The sequence below is a fragment of the Dipodomys merriami genome, unplaced genomic scaffold (genome assembly GCF_024711535.1).
Source record: "Dipodomys merriami isolate MVZ:Mamm:240054 unplaced genomic scaffold, mDipMer1.0.p SCAF_125, whole genome shotgun sequence".
In the NCBI taxonomy this organism is placed as follows: Eukaryota; Metazoa; Chordata; class Mammalia; order Rodentia; family Heteromyidae; genus Dipodomys; species Dipodomys merriami.
In genome coordinates this window covers 1,133,720-1,153,053 of record NW_027202549.1, presented here as the reverse complement: position 1 = coordinate 1,153,053, position 19,334 = coordinate 1,133,720, and the positions used below count along the sequence as shown (strand labels likewise).

Below are 19,334 nucleotides of genomic sequence, written 5' to 3'. Positions count from 1 at the left end.
TAAAAGACGCCTTAAGAAAGACAGACATCCAACAATGGCTCTCTGATTTTTATTTCTTCCAAGTGACAACAGGAGATCGAGAAGGGCAGACAGGGGTACTGGAGCTTAGTCCATGTAGGAATCGGGGTGCAGGCTCCTGGGGAGTCTGGGTCATCTTCTTTTTGAGTTTTACTTCTCTAGGAAAGCACAGGCATCCAGGAGTGCTGCGGGATGAGTTCAGAAATGGAGGTTTGAATAAATCAGGAGAAACCAATAGATCAAGAAGGCAAGCCAGATGCTGGAGACCAGGGCTCATGCTGTAGTCCCAGGCTGGCCGGGAACTCAGGATCTTCCTACCTCTGCCTTCGCTAGTGCTGGGATTATAGGCATGTATTACCCTGCTCGGCCCTGTTTAGCTTTGTCTGTCTAGTGAAAGTTATGAATCCTTCTGGAAGAAAATATGTACGTAATAAAAAAAAATTCAAAAAGCACTTCTAAAAGTCATCATCTTCTTCTTTTTAATCCAGTATGTATTTAGTGAACAGTACATAAAACTGTCAAAGCAATTTTTTTTTTTAAGTGGCTGATTTTTGGAAAACATCTTCGTTTAAAAGGATCCTTGTTGGGCGCTGGTGGCTTATGCCTACATTCCTAGCTACTCAGGAGATCTGAGGATTGCGGTTCGAAGCCAGCCCAGTAAGAAAAGTCCATGAGACTCTTATCTCTAATAAATTATGGAGAAAAGCCAGAAATGGCACTGTGGCTCAAGTGGTAGAGCACTAGTCTTGAGCATAAAAAAGGCTCAAAGACAGCACCTAGGCCTTGAGTACAAGCCCCGGGACTGGCAAAAAAAAAAAGAGAAAAAACATCCTTAGTAGAAGAAAAAAAGAAAGAAAAATAAAATAAAAAAAGAATCCTTAGTTAAATATAGTCCTTAGTTCAAATAAGGGACAAGGTTATTTTTCCTGTTAAGCATTTTTTAAAGTTAAGTTCACAAGGAGACTTTGTATTTCAAAATACAACTTCTTTTTATAAAGTATTTTTATTTAATGACTTTTTGTTGTTGCTCTTGTTTCTTTGGTACCCAGGAATTGAACCCAGGGCCTCATGCATGCTAGGCAAACACTCTCCCACTAAACCACAATCCCACCCCCCTCAAAAATCTTACTTCTGGGCACCAGTGGCTCATGCCTGTCATCCTAGCTACTCAGGAGGCTGAGATCTGAGGATCCTGGTTCAAAAACCAGCCCAGGGTGAGAAGTCTATGAAACTCTTATTCTCCAATGAACCACCACACACACAAAAAGCTAGAAGTGGAGCCGTGGCTCAAATGGTAGAGAGTCTTTTAAAGCCCAGGGACAGCATGAGGTCCTGAGTTCAAATCCCACCATGGGTACCAAAATAAAAGAAGAAAATAAAATGATAAAGAAATAAATGGAATTAGAATCGAATGTTTCCTGACGGTGATGGATTTTCCCACAATGCAGCGGTACCCACACACACACCCCTTGACCTTTCCTCTGACCTTCATACATGCTGCTACCCAGGGAAGTTTCACTTACGGGAGGTGGAGCATTGTGTCAGTGTAGTTGTGGCAGTGACGTACTGCTGTCCCAGGAACTTCACATAGGTTGTTTTGCCCTGCAGTCTGGCTAGACACTCGGTGTTGTCATTGAATAGGAGGTTTTTTGTGTCTGACTGGAATAGACAAAACTCTCCCGGACACCTCTGTCCAGTTCTTCCAAACAGAATCTGGGACAGAAAAATAGACAATAAGGGAATACACCACGAAGACTGGAGGGTGTGCTGGAGGATCGCAGTTTGAGGCCAGCCCAGGCAGGAAAATCCCAGTGAGACTCTTATCTCCAATGAACCACAGTTGGAAATGGCGCTGTGGCTCAAGTGGTAGAGCACCAGCCTTGAGCTGAAGAGCTCAGGGACAGCACCCAGGCCCTGAGTTCAAGCCCCATGACCGACAAAAAAATAAAATAAAACAACAACACACCAGTGATCACGATGCCGCATACCTGTTGCTCCAGCAACACTTGTTCAACAACGTTTGCCTTCTCTGACCGAGATACCACAGCGTGGTTTGGGGCCATAGCCAGGTGACATCTCCGAGCCTCAGTCACCGGCTTCCGAGAGCCATCCAGACACAACAGCTCATAGTCCTCAAGTTTTAAGTCTCTAGCCCATGCCTCTGTGTTTTTTCCTGGAGAGAGAAGGAAGGTGGCATTAAACCCGGAGGCCCTATTTGGTCCTGGAGTCCCAGGTAATGGTCCCATTGGGGCTTTCGTGAAGACAGAATGAATGAACCTTTGTCCTGCATGAGCTATGTGGACTCTGGCTATTCCTAACACTGGAGTTGTAGGCACGTGTTAACATGCTATTCAGGGAGAAAGCCAAGTGGACACCTGCTACCAAAGTTCTTTTTCTAACCTGGGGCCCAGTGGTTCATTCATGTCTATGATCCCAACTGTAAAAGAAGTGTAAAAATAGGAGGTTCACAGTCCAAGCCAGCCCAGATAGGAGACTCTATTCAAGAAAAATAAATAGATAAAGGCAAGGCCAGGGGTCCTGGTAGCTCACCCCTGTCATCCCAGCTACTCAGGAGGCTGAGATCTGAGGATCATGGTTCAAAGCCCACCCAGGCAGGAAAGTATAGAAGACTCAGTCTTTGATTAATCACCAAAAAGGCAGAATGGCTCAAATGGTAGAACACCACCTTTAAGCAAAAAAGCATAGAGACAGTGCCCATGTTTTGGACTTAGGATTCTTCTTCTTCTTCTTCTTCTTCTTCTTCTTCTTCTTCTTCTTCTTCTTCTTCTTCTTCTTCTTCTTCTTCTTCTTCTTCTTCTTCTTCTTCTTCTTCTTCTTCTTCTTCTTCTTCTTCTTCTTCTTCTTCTTCTTCTTCTTCTTCTTCTTCTTCTTCTTCTTCTTCTTCTTCTTCTTCTTCTTCTCCTTCTTCTCCTTCTTCTCCTTCTTCTCCTTCTTCTCCTCCTTCTCCTCCTTCTCCTCCTTCTCCTCCTTCTCCTCCTTCTCCTCCTTCTCCTCCTTCTCCTCCTTCTCCTCCTTCTCCTCCTTCTCCTCCTTCTCCTCCTTCTCCTTCTCCTCCTCCTCCTCCTCCTCCTCCTTCTCCTTCTCCTTCTCCTCCTTCTCCTTCTTCCTCCCCTTCCTCTCCTTCCTCTTCCTCCTCCTTCCTCTTCCTCCTCCTTCCTCCTCCTCTTCTTCCTCCTCCTCTTCCTCTTCCTCCTCCTTCTCCTTCTCCTTCTCCTCCTTCTCCTCCTCTTCCTCCTCTTCCACCTCTTCCTTCTTCTCCTCCTCCTTCTCCTTCTGCTTTTTCCTCTCCTTCCTCTCCTTCCTCCTCCTCCTCCTCCTCCTCCTCCTCCTCCTCCTCCTCCTCCTCCTCCTCTCTCCTCCTCCTCCTCCTCCTTTTCCTCCTCCTCCTGCTTCTTCTTCTTCTGGTTTTGGGAATATTTGCATGCACATAATTAACTGAGCTAGCTTGGGGCCAGGACCCTAATCTAAATGCAAAAATCATTCTGTTTCGTATACAACTCCAGGAAGGAATTTTCCACCGTATAATCAGCTGACAGCGAGCTCAAGTGTGAAATTTTTATGGTGGCATCTACAGGGGTTGCCTGGGGAGCTGAAGATTTTTTGAATTATTTTCATTCCAAGGATCTGATTTTATGGGAAAGTCTGGCCTATTGTGACTTTTGAATATGAGGGTCTGCTGGGAAGAAAAAGCGCAAAAAGCTTGACAGTTCCCCTACCCTCGGCATTCTGGAAGATGGTGGAATCTTTCACAAATGCAACGTCTCCTGACTTCTCCACCAGGCACCTAAAATATATCCACACACAAAAAAAGGGAAAATAAAAATCACAAGACAAAGAGAATCTATTAGACTTCTGGTTAAAAAAGAAAAGTTTGTTAGATGCATTTCAGAAACTGTAACGTGTGAGTGAGCCCAGAAATGATGAAAGTCTTTCCAGGAGTGCTTGCCTAGCATGCATGAAGCCCTGGGTTCCATTCCTCAGCACCACAGACACAGAAAAAGCTGCAGGTGGCGCTGTGGCTCAAGTGGTAGAGTGCCCACAACCTGAGTTCAAGCCCCAGGACTGGCAAAAAAAACCCCACCACCAACAACAGCAAAAATTGGAAGTGGAGCTGTACCTCAAGTGGTAGAAGATCAGCCTTTAGTAAAAAAAAAACTAAGGGACAGCACCCAGGCTCTGAGCTGAAGCCCTAATACCAGAAACAAAGTCTGTTTAATTGTGTGTGTGTGTGCAAATCAATCAGAGTAACGAAAAATTTAATATCGCCAAGCTAAGAAGCAAAGACAAGCACACACACTCACATATACACACACAAACATTCATATATACACGTGTATATACACACACATATATATGTATTATAGTATATATAATTAATAATTATATGCTATATATTATATATTTTATGGCTTATGAGTTCTATATATTATATATCTATGCTTTATAGGTTTACAGCCTTAAATAAAAATCCCTTAGCCCTACAGTGCCCCCAATATTCTTCAAGATGAAGGCCGAGGCCTTGTACTGAGAACTTTCAGGTCTCGACTTACCTCAAAGCCCCAGTGTAGCCGAAATATCTCTCACTGCTGTTAGCTGCACATTTATGCTGGCCCGTCTCATCCCCGACACACAGAGCACAGAGACTGGATGTCGGCTCAGACCCAGGGGCACAGCTTTGACTAAAGAATTCACCTGGAGGGAAGGAAACAATGCAGATGAAGGCCTGGCTAACCCAAGCCATGGGGCCTGTTGGTCCATCTGTGTCTGCAGGTGACACAGATGGATTTCAGTTCTGAAACCTACCAGACATCAGAAGGAGTTCAGATTCTAGACGTCCATGGGGCAAGCGAAGGCTAGAGAGAGTTGCAACTGTACAATTTCAGAGTCAGAGTCCTGACTTCCTCGGCCTAGTCCTACAGGCTCAATTGAGGACCATGTTGAGCTTCTACAGAAGAACATACTGCAAATCTACTCCAGGATCTGATTTCTCTATTTATCTATCTATCTATCTATCTATCTATCTATCTATCTATCTATCTATCTATCTATCTATCTATCTATCTATCTATTGGTGACAGTCTTGGGCCTTCAACTCAGGAGCCTCGGCTCTGTCTCTAAGTTTTTGTTTTTGGTTTGTTTTTTTTTCTGCTCAAGACTAGTGCCCTACCATCTGAGCCACAGGTCCATTTGCAGCTATTTTGGTGAATAATTAGAGATAAAGAGTCTCATGGAGTCAGGTGTTGGTGGCTCACGCCTGTCATCCCAGCTACTCAGGAGGCTGAGATCTGAGGATCATGGTTCAAAGCCAGCCAGGGCAGGAAAGTCTGTGAGACTCTTATCTCCAATAAACCACCAGCAAACCGGAAGTGACGCTGTAGCTCAACGTGGTAGAGCACTAGCTAGCCTTGAGCACAAAGATCTCAGGGACAGCGTTCAAGCCCCTAGTTCAAACCCCAGTACTGAGGGGGGGGGGGAATAAAAAAGATTCAGGGACTTCCCTGACTAGGTGGGCTTTGAACCGTAATCCTCAGATCTCAGCCTCCTGAGTAGCTGGCTAGGATAACACAGAGACTACTTGTTTATATCTAAAGAGGACCCCCACCCCCACCCCACCTGTTTCCCCCATCCCCACCCTGGCAGCCTGCAAACCCTCTTCCTTCCAGAAGGTTCCACAGCACAGAATGGTCCTCCCTCCATACCCTGAGGCTTCCTTACCAAATTTGCACGAGCCTGTCTGGTTGAAGAGCAAGCCTATGGGAATGTTCCAGCCTGCAGTTCTGCCCACAGCGGTATGGCAGGACTTCTTGCCTTCTAGAGAGTTCCAGGTGATTTCTGTATTTTCTTTCATCACTAATGCCACAGCCAGGTAGCCTTGAGAAACAGACAACAGAAGAGCAAGTCAACCTAGGAGACATCTGGCATGTGGAAAATATAGCTGTGTCCAACTCAGGCCAAAACAGTTCTAGAAGCATCACCAAATAGTTGGCCTCAAATGTTATATAGACCATAGACCAAAGGAGAGAAAAAAAAGCTGCTGCTACTGTCCTGTATCACAGGAAGACTGTCCGGGGTTATGAAATCAAACTAATTACAAATGCTGACTATTTTTTTTCTTTCTTTTTCTTTTGGTCAGTTGTGGGACTTGAACTCAGGGCCTGGGCGCTGTCCCTCAGCTCTTTTGCTCAAGGTGAGCGCTCTACCACTTGAGCCACAGCGCCACTTCCGGTTTTCTAGTGGTTGATTGGAGATCAGAGTCTCACGGAAATTCCTGCCCTGGGCTGGCTTTGAACCACGATCCTCAGATCTCAGCCTCCTGAGTAGCTAGGATGACAGGCGTGTGAGCCACGGGCACCCAACTTTTAAGAACTTATTCTTGACCAACTGATCCTAACTTACCTTCAGGCGGTCGGTTCACACAATCAGGACCATTACTCTTTGTGGATTCTGCAAAGAGCAAAAGCAAGAGTAACATGGCATTCAATACTGAGATTTAATGAGATGCCCCAGCTTTGTGTGTGTGTGTGTGTGTGTGTGTGTGTGTGTGTGTGTGTGTGTGTGTGTGTGAACATGGCTCCTTTTGTTTAATCCTTCCCTTGAGCCTCTTGTGTGAACAGATCTATCCATCTTAACATCTCCCCTGGGTCCCTAGCCCCTCCCCACCCCACCCCCATTATCCCAGCCTCCTGGAGAAGGGGAGGGAGGCCCATGTCACATACTTTGGTTCTCAGCCAGGACAGGTACTAGACCACATCTGCCAGCAGTGTAGATGAAGCCTCCATCCAAACTCATGCCGTCCGACTCCGCTTTCTGTACAGATACAGCCGATTGTGTCTATGAGTGTCTTTCTCCCTCTCTTTCTTCCCTCCCCCCCACCCCCCGTTTGGTGTTATGTTAATATCACAACCTTGCCCACATTTTCCTATTTTCTACAATAATCCTCAATTATTGTTACAATAAAAGATACAGGGACCCCCTTCCTCTCCCTCCATTATAGTCTTTTTTGGGGGGTGGGGCCAGTCCTGGAGTTTGAACTCAGGGCCTAATCTCTGTTCCTTTTGCTTTGTTACTCAAGGCTGGTGCTCCACCCCTTGAACCACAACTCCACTTCCAGTGGTTCATCTTTTGGCTAATGTAATTGAAGAGAAGAGTCCCCTCCCCCCCCCCTCCTGCCGGGGCAGCCTTGGAACTCCAATCCTTGAGATTCCAGCCTCCTGAGTAGCTGGGATTACAGGCGTGAGCTACCACTCCCGGCCTAACAACACCCTCTTTTTGACTTAAACCCTCCACCTCTTTTGCACAAGGCCCATTGGCCTGGGTCCCTTGACCTCTCCCCCCACACACACACATCTTGGGGACACTGCCCAACCTACCAGGATAGCAACAAGGCAGTCTTCCGTGGTGGAGGCCACGGTGCAGATCACCTTGCCCTGGCTTAGGTGGCTCCATCGCTCACACTTGCGTAGTTCATCGCTCCCCACAGCACACCAGGAAATCCGGGAACTTCTTGCTGTTACTTCTTCCTCACCTGAGGAGATAGACAAACCAATGGGTGAAACAGGATGGTACCCAGTAGCTCACACGCCTGTCATCCTAGCTACTCAGTGGAGGCTGAGATCTGAGGATCGCGGTTCAAGGCCAGCCCGGGCAGGAAAGGCCGCTCGACTCTGATCTCCAATGAACCACCAGAAAACTGGAAGTGGCGCTGTGGCTCAAGTGGTAGAGCGCTCACCTTGAGCTGAAGAGCTGAGGGACAGCGCCCAGGCCCGTAGTTTTAAGCCCCACAACCGATCAAAAAGAAGAATGACCTCATCTCAACAAACGAGCCAGGCATACTGGGACAAAACTATCTGCCTCTCAAGAAAGTGAGATCCATGTTTTTCCATTCCCACTTCTCCTCTTCTTCTCAAATCTGTGTTTCTTTGCTTTGCTTTGCTTTTTTGTTTTTTGCCAGCCCTGGGGCTTGAACTCAGGGCCTGGGTGCTGTCCCTGAACTTCTTTTTGCTCAAGGCTAGCGCTCTACCCCTTGAGCCACAGCTCCACTTCCGGCTTTTTCTGTGTATGTGGTGCTGAGGAATCGAACCCAGGGCTTCATGCATGCAAGGCAAGCACTCTACCACTGAGCCACCGTCCCAGCCCTTCGAATCTATGTTTCTAATTTCCAATTCTTTGAGGAGTTTCTCTGACTTCTAATCCTTGTCTCTGTAAACACAGAGTTCAGTCTTCACCCCAACAAATGGCCAAGGAGGGTTTGGATACAGTCTGTGTTTCTGTGGGTCTGTGTTAGAGCGTGCACACACACACACACACACACACACACACACACACACACACACTTGCCAGTCACCATGAGATAGAAGAGTCCTTTAGAAAGGATCCACTATTCAGAAGATTCACCCACACATTGCCACTCACTTTCTTTCATGGTTCACTCACTTTCTTTCAGGTTCTGGAACGCAGTGATGTGTCTGGATCCCAAGTATAGCTTAGCGTCAATCCTGGGAGGCACCCTCAAAAACCCAATGGTGAAATCCTTGAACAGTAAATTCTTCTGTCCACCAGGGGAGCCAAAGAGCTTGAACTCTGATGACTGTTTTCCAAAGCTTTCCTAAGTTGAAATAGCAACAGAAACCCCAAAACTGATGTTAGAGAGGCGGGGGGGGGGGGACCTGGGAAGGTGGCTCAGTGGTAGAGCGCTTGCCTTGCATGCCTGAGGCCCTGGGTTCGATTCCTCAGCAACACATAAGCAAAAAGAAAAAAGTTGGAAGTGGCACTGTGGCTCAAGTGGTAGAGCGCTAGCCTTGAGCAAAAAAAAAAGCTTAGGGACAGAGCCCAGACCTTAAGTTCCAATGCCAGGATACACACAAAGCAGGACTGGATGCGTGGTTCAAATGGTTGAGCACCCCAGACATTGAGTGTGGATGGAAAGGGCCATAGGTGGGGCTACCTGGGCCTGGCGGAGAACTTGCCAGATGGAATCTTCCCTGCCATCCTCACTCCGGGCCACCACAGCGTGGGAAGGGATCCTGGACAGGTGACACTGCTTATATTCATGTACAGGTTTCCAAGTGTTGTCGGGGCATAGTAATTTATACTGGTCTCTCTTGGCTGCATCGGTCAACACCTCTGGGGAAGGGAGAGAAGGAAAAGGCTGAGATCTGAAGATCGTGGTTCGAAGCCAGTCCAGGCAAGAGAGAAAATCCATGAGACCCTTCTCTCCAATCTGCAAGCATTAAGCTGGAAACGGAGCTGTGGCTCAAGTGGTAGAGCACCAGCCTCAAGCACACAAAGCTCAGGGACAGCGCTCGGGCCCTGAGTTCGAGGCCTAGGACCGGCATTAAAGGAAGAGGATAGCTGTTTGTTCTTACCAAGTAGGGTGCTATGCTGCATAAAAGCCACATCTCCAGCGCCGTCCCTCAGACATCTGCGAAATGAGGGTGAATGAGTTCTCCCTCCCCAGGAACTCTTCACATGAGCTCCTGTGGGCATCTGTACCCCACAAGACAACATGGTGGGGTCCACTCCCTGTCCTTCCTAAAGAAGTTCGCAAACTGAAAAAAATTAATTTTTTTTCTAAATAAAGGAGTTTTGGTCAGCCTAGCCACTCAGGAGGCTGAGAGCTGAGGATCACGGTTCAAAGCCAGCCCAGGCAGGAAAGGGTATCAGACTCTCAGCTCTAATGTACTACCACCACCACCCCTTCCCCATACACACATACAATCTACATGTGCAGCTTGTGGTAGAAGGAAACCTTCAAGCTGAAGAAGCTCAGGGACAGTGCCCAGGCCCTGAGTTTAAGCCCCAGGACCACATCAAAAAGAAAAAAAAAAGGAAGAAAGGAAAGAAGGAATGAAGGGAGGGATGAAGGAAAGAAGGAAGGAAGGAAAAGAAAAAGAAAGAAAGAAAGAAAGAGAGGGAGGCAGGGATGAAGGGAGGAAGAAAAAAGAAAGAAAGAAGAAAAAGAAGAAGAAGAAGAAGAAGAAGAAGAAGAAGAAGAAGAAGAAGAAGAAGAAGAAGAAGAAGAAGAAGAAGGAAAAAGAAGAAGAAGAAGAAGAAGAAGAAGAAGAAAGAAAGCAGAAGAAGAAGGAAAGAAAGAAAGAAAGAAGGAAAAGAGAAAGAAAGAAAGAAAAAAGAAAGAAGAAAGAAGGAAGGAAAAGAGAAAGAAAGAAGCAAGGAAGAAAAGAATGAAAGAAAGAAAGAAAGAAGGAAGGAAGGAAGAAAGAAAGAAAGGGAGTCAGGGAGGGAGGAAGGGAGGAAGGAAGGAAGGAAGAAAAAGAAAGAAAAGAAGCAAGAAAGACGCAAGGAAGAAAGGAAGCAAAGAAAGAAGGAAGGTGGGAAGGAAGGAAGGGAAGGAGGCAGGAAGGGAGAGAAGGAGGGAGAGAGGAAGGGTAGGAGAGAGGCAGAAAGGGTGGGAGGGAAGGATGGAGGGAGGAAGGAAGGAAAAAAGAAAGAAGCAAGGAAGAAAGGAAGGAAAAAAGAATGAAAGAAGGGAGGGAGGGAGGAAGGAAGGAAGGAAGGAAGGAAGGAAGGAAAGAAGGAAGGAAGGAAGAAGAGGAAGGAAAATCTGTGGCGTCTCCCGGCGTCTCCAGGAGGCCCAGCTCCTCTGGGAGGGAGGGATTGGTCACTCACTTGAAGGCCCCTCGGTTGCCAAAGTAGGGCTCCTGGGAGGAGAAGGCACACTTTTTGGTCCTTGTCCCAGCACACAGGTGACACAGATTGGGGAAGCGAGTCCTGTCGGCCCCCGGGACACAGCTGCTGGAGAAGAACTTGGCTACGGCTGTTGAACACAGAGACGGAGGTGTGTGTGGGGGGATATACGCAGAGAGGTGAGTGGCCTGGACTGCATGAGCCACACCACTCCCCCGCACGCACCCCCAAAATGGAGAGACCCCCCCAACACACCCCACTTCTTCTATACTCCAGAGCAAAACTGGCAACTCCAGACATGTGGCCTTTCCTGAAAACCTAAAGAGGCCCTCAAGATCACCCCAAAATGGGTCTCCCCCCCCCCCGATCCCCCCCCCCGATCATCCATACCTGTGCCTATACCAGAAAGCCTGGCCTATAAGCCAGGCACTGGTGGCTCCCGCCTGTCACCCTAGCTACTCAGGAGGCTGAGATCTGAGGATCGCGGTTCAAAGCCAACCCCAGGGAGAGAAAGCCCGTGAGACTCTTATGTCCAATGAACCACCAGAAAACCAGAAGTGGCGCTGTGGCTCAGGTGGTGGAGCGCCCAGCCTTGAGCACAAAGAATTCAGGGACACAGCACCCAGGGCCTTGAGTTCAAGCCCCACCACCAAATAAAGAAAGAAGTGGAGCCTTGCCTGGGTATCATTCAGCCATGCCCCCCCATAACATCTTACCTGCTTCCAGGGGTTCTGGGGGGCCTTTCCAGTTCAGAGATAGACGGAGGAGACCTAGTGGAATCGTCCAGCCAGCGGCCTCGCCCAGGCCCGAGTGGCAGGATCTCGCACCTCGCAGCTGGTTCAGTTGTAATGAGCTGCTGCTTTTCACCACGGCCACAGCGTAAACGTGGGTCTGGGGTTCTGTAAGCAGAAGACAGAGAAGAGAAAGCCTTAGTTTGGACCAAGTCCTGGTAGCTCCCGCCTATCATCCTAGCTACTCAGGAGGCTGAGATCTGAGGATCGTGGTTCGAAGCCAGCCCAGGCAGGAAAAGTCTGTGAGACTCTTCTCTCCAATAAACCACTCAGAAAACCAGGAGTGGTGTGGTGGCTCAAGGGGTAGAGCACCTGCCTTGAGCAAAAGAGCTCAGGGACAGCGCCTAGGCTGAGTTCAAGCCCCACGACCAGCTGGCCTCAAACCGTGATCCTCGGATCTCAGCCTCCTGAATAGCTAGGATGACAGGCAGGAGCCACCCACACCTGGCTGGCTCTGGTTAGGAGGTTCTTGTCTTTTTACCCCGGTGTTCACCACATGCCCATCTACTTTGAGTCCTCTTCTCCTCCCACCCCCCACCCCAGCACAGGCCTTGCCCAGGGGGGAACTCACGGGCTTCCGTTCCATAGACTTCTGCAGCTATGGGTCGAAGTTTGTAGGAGTCTAGCCCTGCGTCCAACATCAAGCTGACATCGAGGGTCATGGCATCTGCCTTCTTCGCCTGGAAGAAAAGGGGCCCGATCAACTTCCAAAGGAAACCTACGCAGTCCAGAAAACAATGGGCCGTCAGGGTTTCAGCAAAGCATCCGGCCATGGTGGGAAGGGAATTTTAAAAGATCAGCTTTCAGCCGGGCTCCGTGGCTCACGCCTGTCATCCTAGCTACTCAGGAGACGAAGATCTGGAGCATGGCAGTTCAGAGCCAGCCCAGGCAAGAAAGTCTGTGAGACTCTTATCTCCAAGGACCCTGCCTGAAAGCTGGAAGTGGAGCTATGGTTCAAGTGGTAGAGCGCCAGCCCTCCCCCACCCCCCCAAAAAAAAAGAATCTCATGGATTTTCCTGCCCAGGCTGGCTTCGAACCGTGATCCTCAGCTCTCAGCCTCCTGAGTAGCTAGGGTGACAGGCATGAGCCTATCATTTCTTCTGCAAGAAGACTCTTCCCAATTTACAGATGCCCAGTCTGCAGCATAGAGAGGGCTCCAGGGTCAGCCTACTTTCTGGAACATTCCATCCACCTGTCTCCTGCTTCCCTCCCCTCCTCCCCCATGGAGCCTTGTCCTCTCTGGCTCACCACAATGGCGTCCATGCACTGACGAGTGGATTTCTTCCTGACACAGCTGATGGGGGGACCTCCTATTTTTTCCATGTTCTTCTGCCACTTGGAGCATTTGGTGGCCTCGGGTTGGGAGATGGTGCACCATCGAACATTCTCTCTAGGTGCAGCCAAGCACAATCCTAGGAAAGAAAGAAAGAAGAAAAAGAGTAGGAGGAGGAAGAGGAATTCAAAAAAGGTTCAAGCCGGGCACCAGTGGCTCACACCTGTCATCCTAGCTACTCAGGAGGCTGAGATCTGAGGGTCATGGTTCAAAGCCAGCCTGGGCAGGAAAATCCGTGAGACTCTTATCTCCAATGAACCACCAGAAAACCACAAGTGGTGCTGTGGCTCAAGTGGTAGAATGCCAGCCTTGAGCAAAAAAGAGCTCAGGGACAGTGCCCAGGCCCTGAGTTCAAGGCCCATCACACACACACACACACACACACACACACACACACACAGAGTGTATGGATTTCAAAGATCTTAGGAGACCCCAAGAGAACATAATGACAGCTAGGTAGGCTCAGAGCAGAGCCTTGAGCAGCTGAGACTCTTCCCACTTCCTGCCCCCACACCGGGGACCCCTGTACTCACCCAAGGCCCCCAGGAACAGCAGGTCAAGGAAGAGGAACCTCATGCCTGCAGTGGTAGGTCCAAGACCTGAACAGATCTGCCTCTTGCTGTTTCTCTGGGAGCCCCTTTATCCAGTCTTGGGGACCTCAAAGGGGACAGGCCCCATCCTGTTTCCCAACAGGTCTCAGGTGCCCTTCCCACAGCCTGAGGGCAGGTTTGCTAGTTCCTTGATTCTTGGGTTCCAAGAGGGAGGGGTGAGGGGGGTGGGGGAAGGGGAGACTGGGTCACAGCAGCAACTACAAAAAAAAAAAAAAAAAAAACTAACCCTGTGTGCACCTCCCTTGTAAACTTGTTTGGGTTCTAGAGAACCAGACCCAGGTGCCAGGCTGTGGTTTCTGTGTTTTCTAGAAGGGGGAATATAGATTAGTAGGGTTGTGGGAGGGAGGGCTGCAGGGAGAGGAGGAAAGTGTCTCTACTTTGTGGGTTTCTTTTTTCTTTTTGCCAGCCCTGGGGCTTGAACTCAGGGCCTGGGCACTGTCCCTGAACCTCTCTAGGCTCAAGGCTGGTGCTCTACCACTTGAGCCACAGTGCCACTCCTGGCTTTTTCTGTGTGTGGGGCACTGAGGAACCCAGGGCCTCATGCATGCGAGGCGAGCACTCTACCACTGAGCCACCTTCCCAGCCCTCACTTGTGGATTTCTAAGACCTGGCTTTTGCTACCACGTAGCACCCTGGGTTCTAAAGAGGACCTTGTTTGGTTTAGTGTCAGGGGCCCACGCCTGTCATCCAAGCGTCTCAGGAGGCTGAGATCTGGAGGATCGCAGATCAAGGCCAGCCCACGATGGGAAAGTCTGTCAAACTCTTTATCTCCCGTGAGCCATCAAAAAGCCGAAAGTGGAGCTGTGGCTCAAGGGGTAGAGCATCAGCCTTGATTTAAAAAATAAAAAGGCCAAGGCCCTGAGTTCAAGTCCCCCCACACACATACACAAAAGGAAAAAGAAAGGACATTATTGAGTACCTCAATCCCAGCTCATGTCAACGCACAAACATGGACTCTGATGCGGGGCGGGACGGGGGGGTCTCACACAAGATTGGGGTGTGGGTGTTGCCAGAAGGACTAGCTTGTTCTGGGGGCCACAGATTGGCCTCTGTTTGGAAAGATGAGATGGCCACATTAAAAGTTGCTTTCATCCATAATTGCAAGAAGATATTTCAAAAACTGGTGAAGAAATCGAAAATTGACTAACGCTTATTGAGTGCTTTGGGCCTGAATGAGCCCCAAGGCTTTGCCTGTTCATGCTTCTAGAAGAATCAAGAAGCATAGCTAGGCACCGGTGGCTCACACCTATCATCCTAGCTCCTTAGGAGGCTGAAGATTGGAAGATTGTGGTTCAAAGCCAGCCCCGACTAGAAAGTCCATGAGACTCTTACCTCCAATGAGCCACCAGAAAACAGGAAGTGGTGCTGTGGCTCCAAGTGGTAGAGCGCTAGTCTTGAGCAAAAGAGCTCAGGAGAGCACTCAGGCCCTGAGTTCAAGCCCCACGACCGACAAAAAGAAAAAAAAATAGTAAGTGTACAGAAAGCCAGAGCTAGGGGAGAATGTTCTGGTAAGGAAAGTGGTGCCAAGAGGATGTCCATGGTTGGCTCAGGACCAGACATGAAAATTTCTTCCCAGAAGGAATAAGAGACTTAGGTTGGGGAAAACCCCAGGAAGAAAGTACCTGAGCCCAGAACCCAAAGAAGCCAGCACCTGGCATGGTAGCGCATGCCTGTAGTTCCAGCTACACAGGAGGCAGAAATAGGAAGGATCCCAGTTTGAGGCCCACCTGGGCCCACGTAGGAGACCCTACCTGGAAGACAAACTAGAGCAAAAAGGACTGGGTTTGGGGTGGTTCTAGTAGAGTGTGCTCACCTAGTCGGTGTGAGGACCTGAGTTCAAAACCCCAAAGCCACGCCACCCACTGCGGAGTCTGCGTGAGAGATGGCGTTAGACAAAGAGCTTCAAGGAAGCATGCCCCCAGGAAGGGGGTGTTGGTTCAAGGCTTCCCATACACTTGGCTGCACCTTTATAGCCTCGACCTTTATTCTTACTATATTCTTCTTGGCTGTACATTCATTGCTTTTATTCTCGCTTTGGCTATTTTTCTATTGATCCGCGAACAGAGCATGTTGTTTCTTTCCAGCCCAAGAGAGATGGCTTCTCTGAATAATAAAGACAAGGACCAAAGATTAAATGTGGACAATGGCCCAATCAATCTATCATCTGATATAACGCTGCCTCCAGAAACTTCTACAACGTCACAAGCAGTTTTGCGGCTCACGCATAGTCAATACAGAAACTTAAAATTTCCAGATATGTCACAACAGGCAGAATTCATGAATTAAACTAAGTTAGAAAGAGTTATCCCAGAAGCTCAGAGAGTTTTAGAAAAAGGAACCCCGATACTAAAAGGAAAAGAAAGATTCCCCCAACAGTTATGACTAAGTTTAGTCCGGCTTACATTATAGGGAATAGATGGTGGTTTCCCACAAAATATAAAGTTAGTGATATCACATTTCCTGAACCGATCCATGAACCATTGCCTTATACAGGAGCTTATAAAGATGAAAATAGATGGATTCATGTAAAAGGAAAAAGGGTATTTTGGAACTCATTAGATTTTATGCACAGATTAGGTAGATCTAGACCATTATGGTGTTTATCATCAAAACAATAACAAGATGGTTTAAAATAACAATTAGAAATTTATGTGAACCAATATTGGGATTAAAATTATAGAAAATGGAGAATGCTTGACTCAACCTGGAAGTGGTTTTTAGGATGGTTTCAAAGGGACTTGAAAATATATGGAAACAATAAAAAGAGTACAATATAAGTACAGCTCTGTCTTAGGTTTGTTCATTATTAAACATAAAAAGGGTGAATAGATGATGCATTCAACTATATGCTGGACTTGTTTCGCACCACTTAGCTTAAACAGTTGGTGGGATAGTCATCAATTTTCATATAATCTATCAATGCTTTGCTTTTCTTAAAAATTGATTACGTACCTAAATAAACCAAGAACCTATGTCACACTCACACACTGTATAAAAATGTTAATTCTCAATAAAGATACACTCAGATGCAACTCTTTTGAGTCTGTGTCTGTTTGTTATTTCGCCAGTTCCTTGCCCACCTATCCCGAGATCCCTGTCCCATCGGTCCCAGTGCTCCGGTGGAGCTGGTCTGTTGCACCCCAATAACACCCCAATCATTTTAAAAAGCAAGGAGTTGTTATCCTTCATTTCTCTGGATGAGTCCAGACCAGGGCTCCTTCAATGCCTCCAGCTAAAGGATTAGCCTCTAGGGTTAATCCTCAGGCCTCATCACCTCTTTATTATTTTTTGTTTTTTGCCAGTCCTGGGGCTTGAACTCAGAGCCTGGGTGCTGTCCCTGAGCTTCTTTTTGCTCAAGGCTAGTGCTCTACCCCTTGAGCCACAGCGCCACTTCAGGTTTTTCCTGTGTATGTGGTTCCGAGGAATCGAACCCAGGGCCTCATGCATGCTAGGCGAGTGCTCTACCACTAAGCCACCTTCCCAGCCTCCTCTCATCACTACTTCATGCCCTCCATTCATTTATTCATGGGACAGGATTTATGCATAAGACACTCAAACAGGCAAGGAATGCCAGCGGGGAGAGAGAGTCAGAAATCCAGAGTTGGGAATGGATGCCAGTGTCAGTCTGAACCAACTCTTCCTAATTATCCCTCTGGACCTGAGCTAGTCCTTCTGGGTATCTAAGCCTCAGTTTCCCCCCTGGGGTTAAAAAAAAAAAGGACACACAAGTTACCAACTAAAGCCTGATAGTGAAAACCAAGCATCTGTAGCTCATACCTGTCATCCTAGCTACTCAGGAGGCTGAGATCTGAGGATGGTGGTTCGAAGCCAGCCTGGGCAGGAAAGTCCATGAGACTCTTTATCTCTAAGAAACCACCAGAAAACTGGAAGTGGTGCTGTGGTTCAAGTGGTAGAGCACCCACCTGGAGCAAAAAACAACAACAAACAACCCCAAAACCCTCAAGAGCAATGCATGGCACTAATTAATTGATTGATTTTTGGAGTTATTTCCTCAGAATATTTGATAAGGGGGGGTGGTTTGGGGGTTTTAAGGGAAGCCCTGGTAACCGGAAGTTGGAGGGAGGGGTCCGGAGAGCAACCGCTCTTAACCAACAATACCGTTACCCAATGTTACTCCATGTGTGAAAGAAATTCAGTAATCAAATTGCTTCTCTCGGCCTGACCAGTCCTTCCTAAATCTTTTCCCTTGCATGATTCTCCTCCATTTCTAGATCTCTGCCCACCACCCCTACCCCCAGACCTCCTCTTCCTTCTCCTTACTTGAGGCTGGGGGGGGGGTCACTCTTAATCTCTCTAAACCAGTCCCTTCTCTGCCATCATAATTTATGTGTGTGACCTGGGGCCCTTCTGGAGTGTTCTGGAGTCTTCCTGCATCTCCTGCTTCTGATGTCTACCTGTTCCTCTCCAACCCACAAACCAGGACCTGGGCTGCTCCTGACTGAGATTTCTCCTCTACCTCTTTGTCTCTCTGTCTCTGTCTCTCTTTCTCTCTGTCTCTGCCTCTCTATGTCCCTCTGTCTCTCTGTCTCTCTCTTTGTCTGTTTCTCTGTCTCTGTCCCCATTTCCCTCTGTCTCTGTCTCTCTGTCTTTCTCTTTGTCTGTCTCTCTGTCTGTCTGTCTCTGTCTCTCTGTCTTTCTCTTTGTCTCTCTGTCTCTGTCTCCATTTCCCTCTGTCTCTGTCTCTCTGTCTCTGTCTCTGTCTCTGTCTCTGTCTCTGTCTCTGTCTGTCTGTCTGTCTGTCTGTCTGTCTGTCTGTCTGTCTGTCTGTCTGTCTGTCTGTCTCTCTCTCTCTCTCTCTCTCTCTCTCTCTCTCTCTCTCTCTCTCTCTCTCTCTCTCTCTCTCTCTCTCGTCAGCCCTGGACCTTGAACTCAAGGTCTAGAAGCTGTCCCTGAGCATTTGCACTCAAGGCTAACCCTCTAACCACTTGAGCCCAATTTCCACTTCTGGCTTTTTTGGTGGTTCATTGGAGAGAAGAGTCTCACAGACTTTCCTGCCCAAGCTGGTTTCAAACCACAAACCTCAGGAGTCCGCCTCCTGGGGTAGCTGGGATTACAGATGTGTGCACCTAGCTACCCAGCCCCTCCCCGGCGCCTCTGGTCTGTCCCACTGAATTTGATCCTTTAGGGCGTCTTTTCAAAACACAAAACCAACTCGTCTGGAGGAACTCTTCCTCCTTTCTGTCTGTCTCTCAGGAATCTCCTTCTGCTTCTTCCTTTTGGATAAATACCCCCCTCTGTTCTAGAAAGTACTTTTCTGGACCTCGGAGAGGAGCAGCGAGGCATGCATGGAAGGAAAGCAACACGATCGCCTTTATGAGCTATGGTTGGAGGCATGAAGGGCTCATGGCAATCAAACGCTGGTGCCTAGTGCCTGCTAGCCTCGTTACACAAAGGGCTGAAATCTGAGGATCCCGGTTCAAAGCCAGGCTGGGGGAAGCAAAGTGCAGGAGACGCTTCTCTCCAGATGAACCAGCAAAAAGCTGGGAGCGGAGCTGTGGCTCAAAGGGTGGAGCACTAGCATTGAGTGAACACACACACACACACACACACACACACACACACACAAAAACAAAAAACAACAACAACAAAGGGACAGAGCCTAGGCCCCCTAATTCAAGGACCAGACCTGGAACAAAAGAAAATAAAGCCAAAAGCACATCTGAAAAAATGATATAAACAAATGGCTAAAAGCTGGGCTGCTGTGGCTCACGCCTGTCAGCCTAGCTACTCAGGAGGCTGAGATCTGAGGATCGTGGTTCAAAGCCCCCTGGGACAGGAAAATCCAGGAGACTCTGATCTCCAAGGAACGCACCAGAAAACCAGAAGTGGCGCTGTGGCTCAAGGGGTAGAGCGCTTGCCTTGAGCTGAAGAGCTCAGGGACAGCGTCCAGGCCCA

General features: G+C 48.3%; 1 protein-coding gene across 1 annotated transcript; it reads right to left on the bottom strand.

Annotated features, from left to right (window-relative positions):
- Positions 1–80: 80 nt before the first annotated feature.
- Ltf (lactotransferrin) lies at positions 81–13,431 on the bottom strand. Its single transcript, XM_070017568.1, has 17 exons — positions 13,341–13,431; positions 12,723–12,886; positions 12,046–12,154; positions 11,400–11,582; positions 10,666–10,813; positions 9,405–9,460; positions 8,984–9,162; positions 8,473–8,644; positions 7,410–7,564; positions 6,756–6,846; positions 6,436–6,483; positions 5,755–5,910; positions 4,590–4,731; positions 3,756–3,823; positions 2,007–2,191; positions 1,542–1,731; positions 81–203 (listed from the first exon to the last, which is right to left on the bottom strand). The coding sequence occupies exons 1-17, from the start codon at positions 13,381–13,383 to the stop codon at positions 169–171; spliced, it is 2,124 nt and encodes a 707-aa protein (XP_069873669.1). The 5' UTR covers positions 13,384–13,431; the 3' UTR covers positions 81–168.
- Between the last annotated feature and the right edge of the window lie 5,903 nt (positions 13,432–19,334).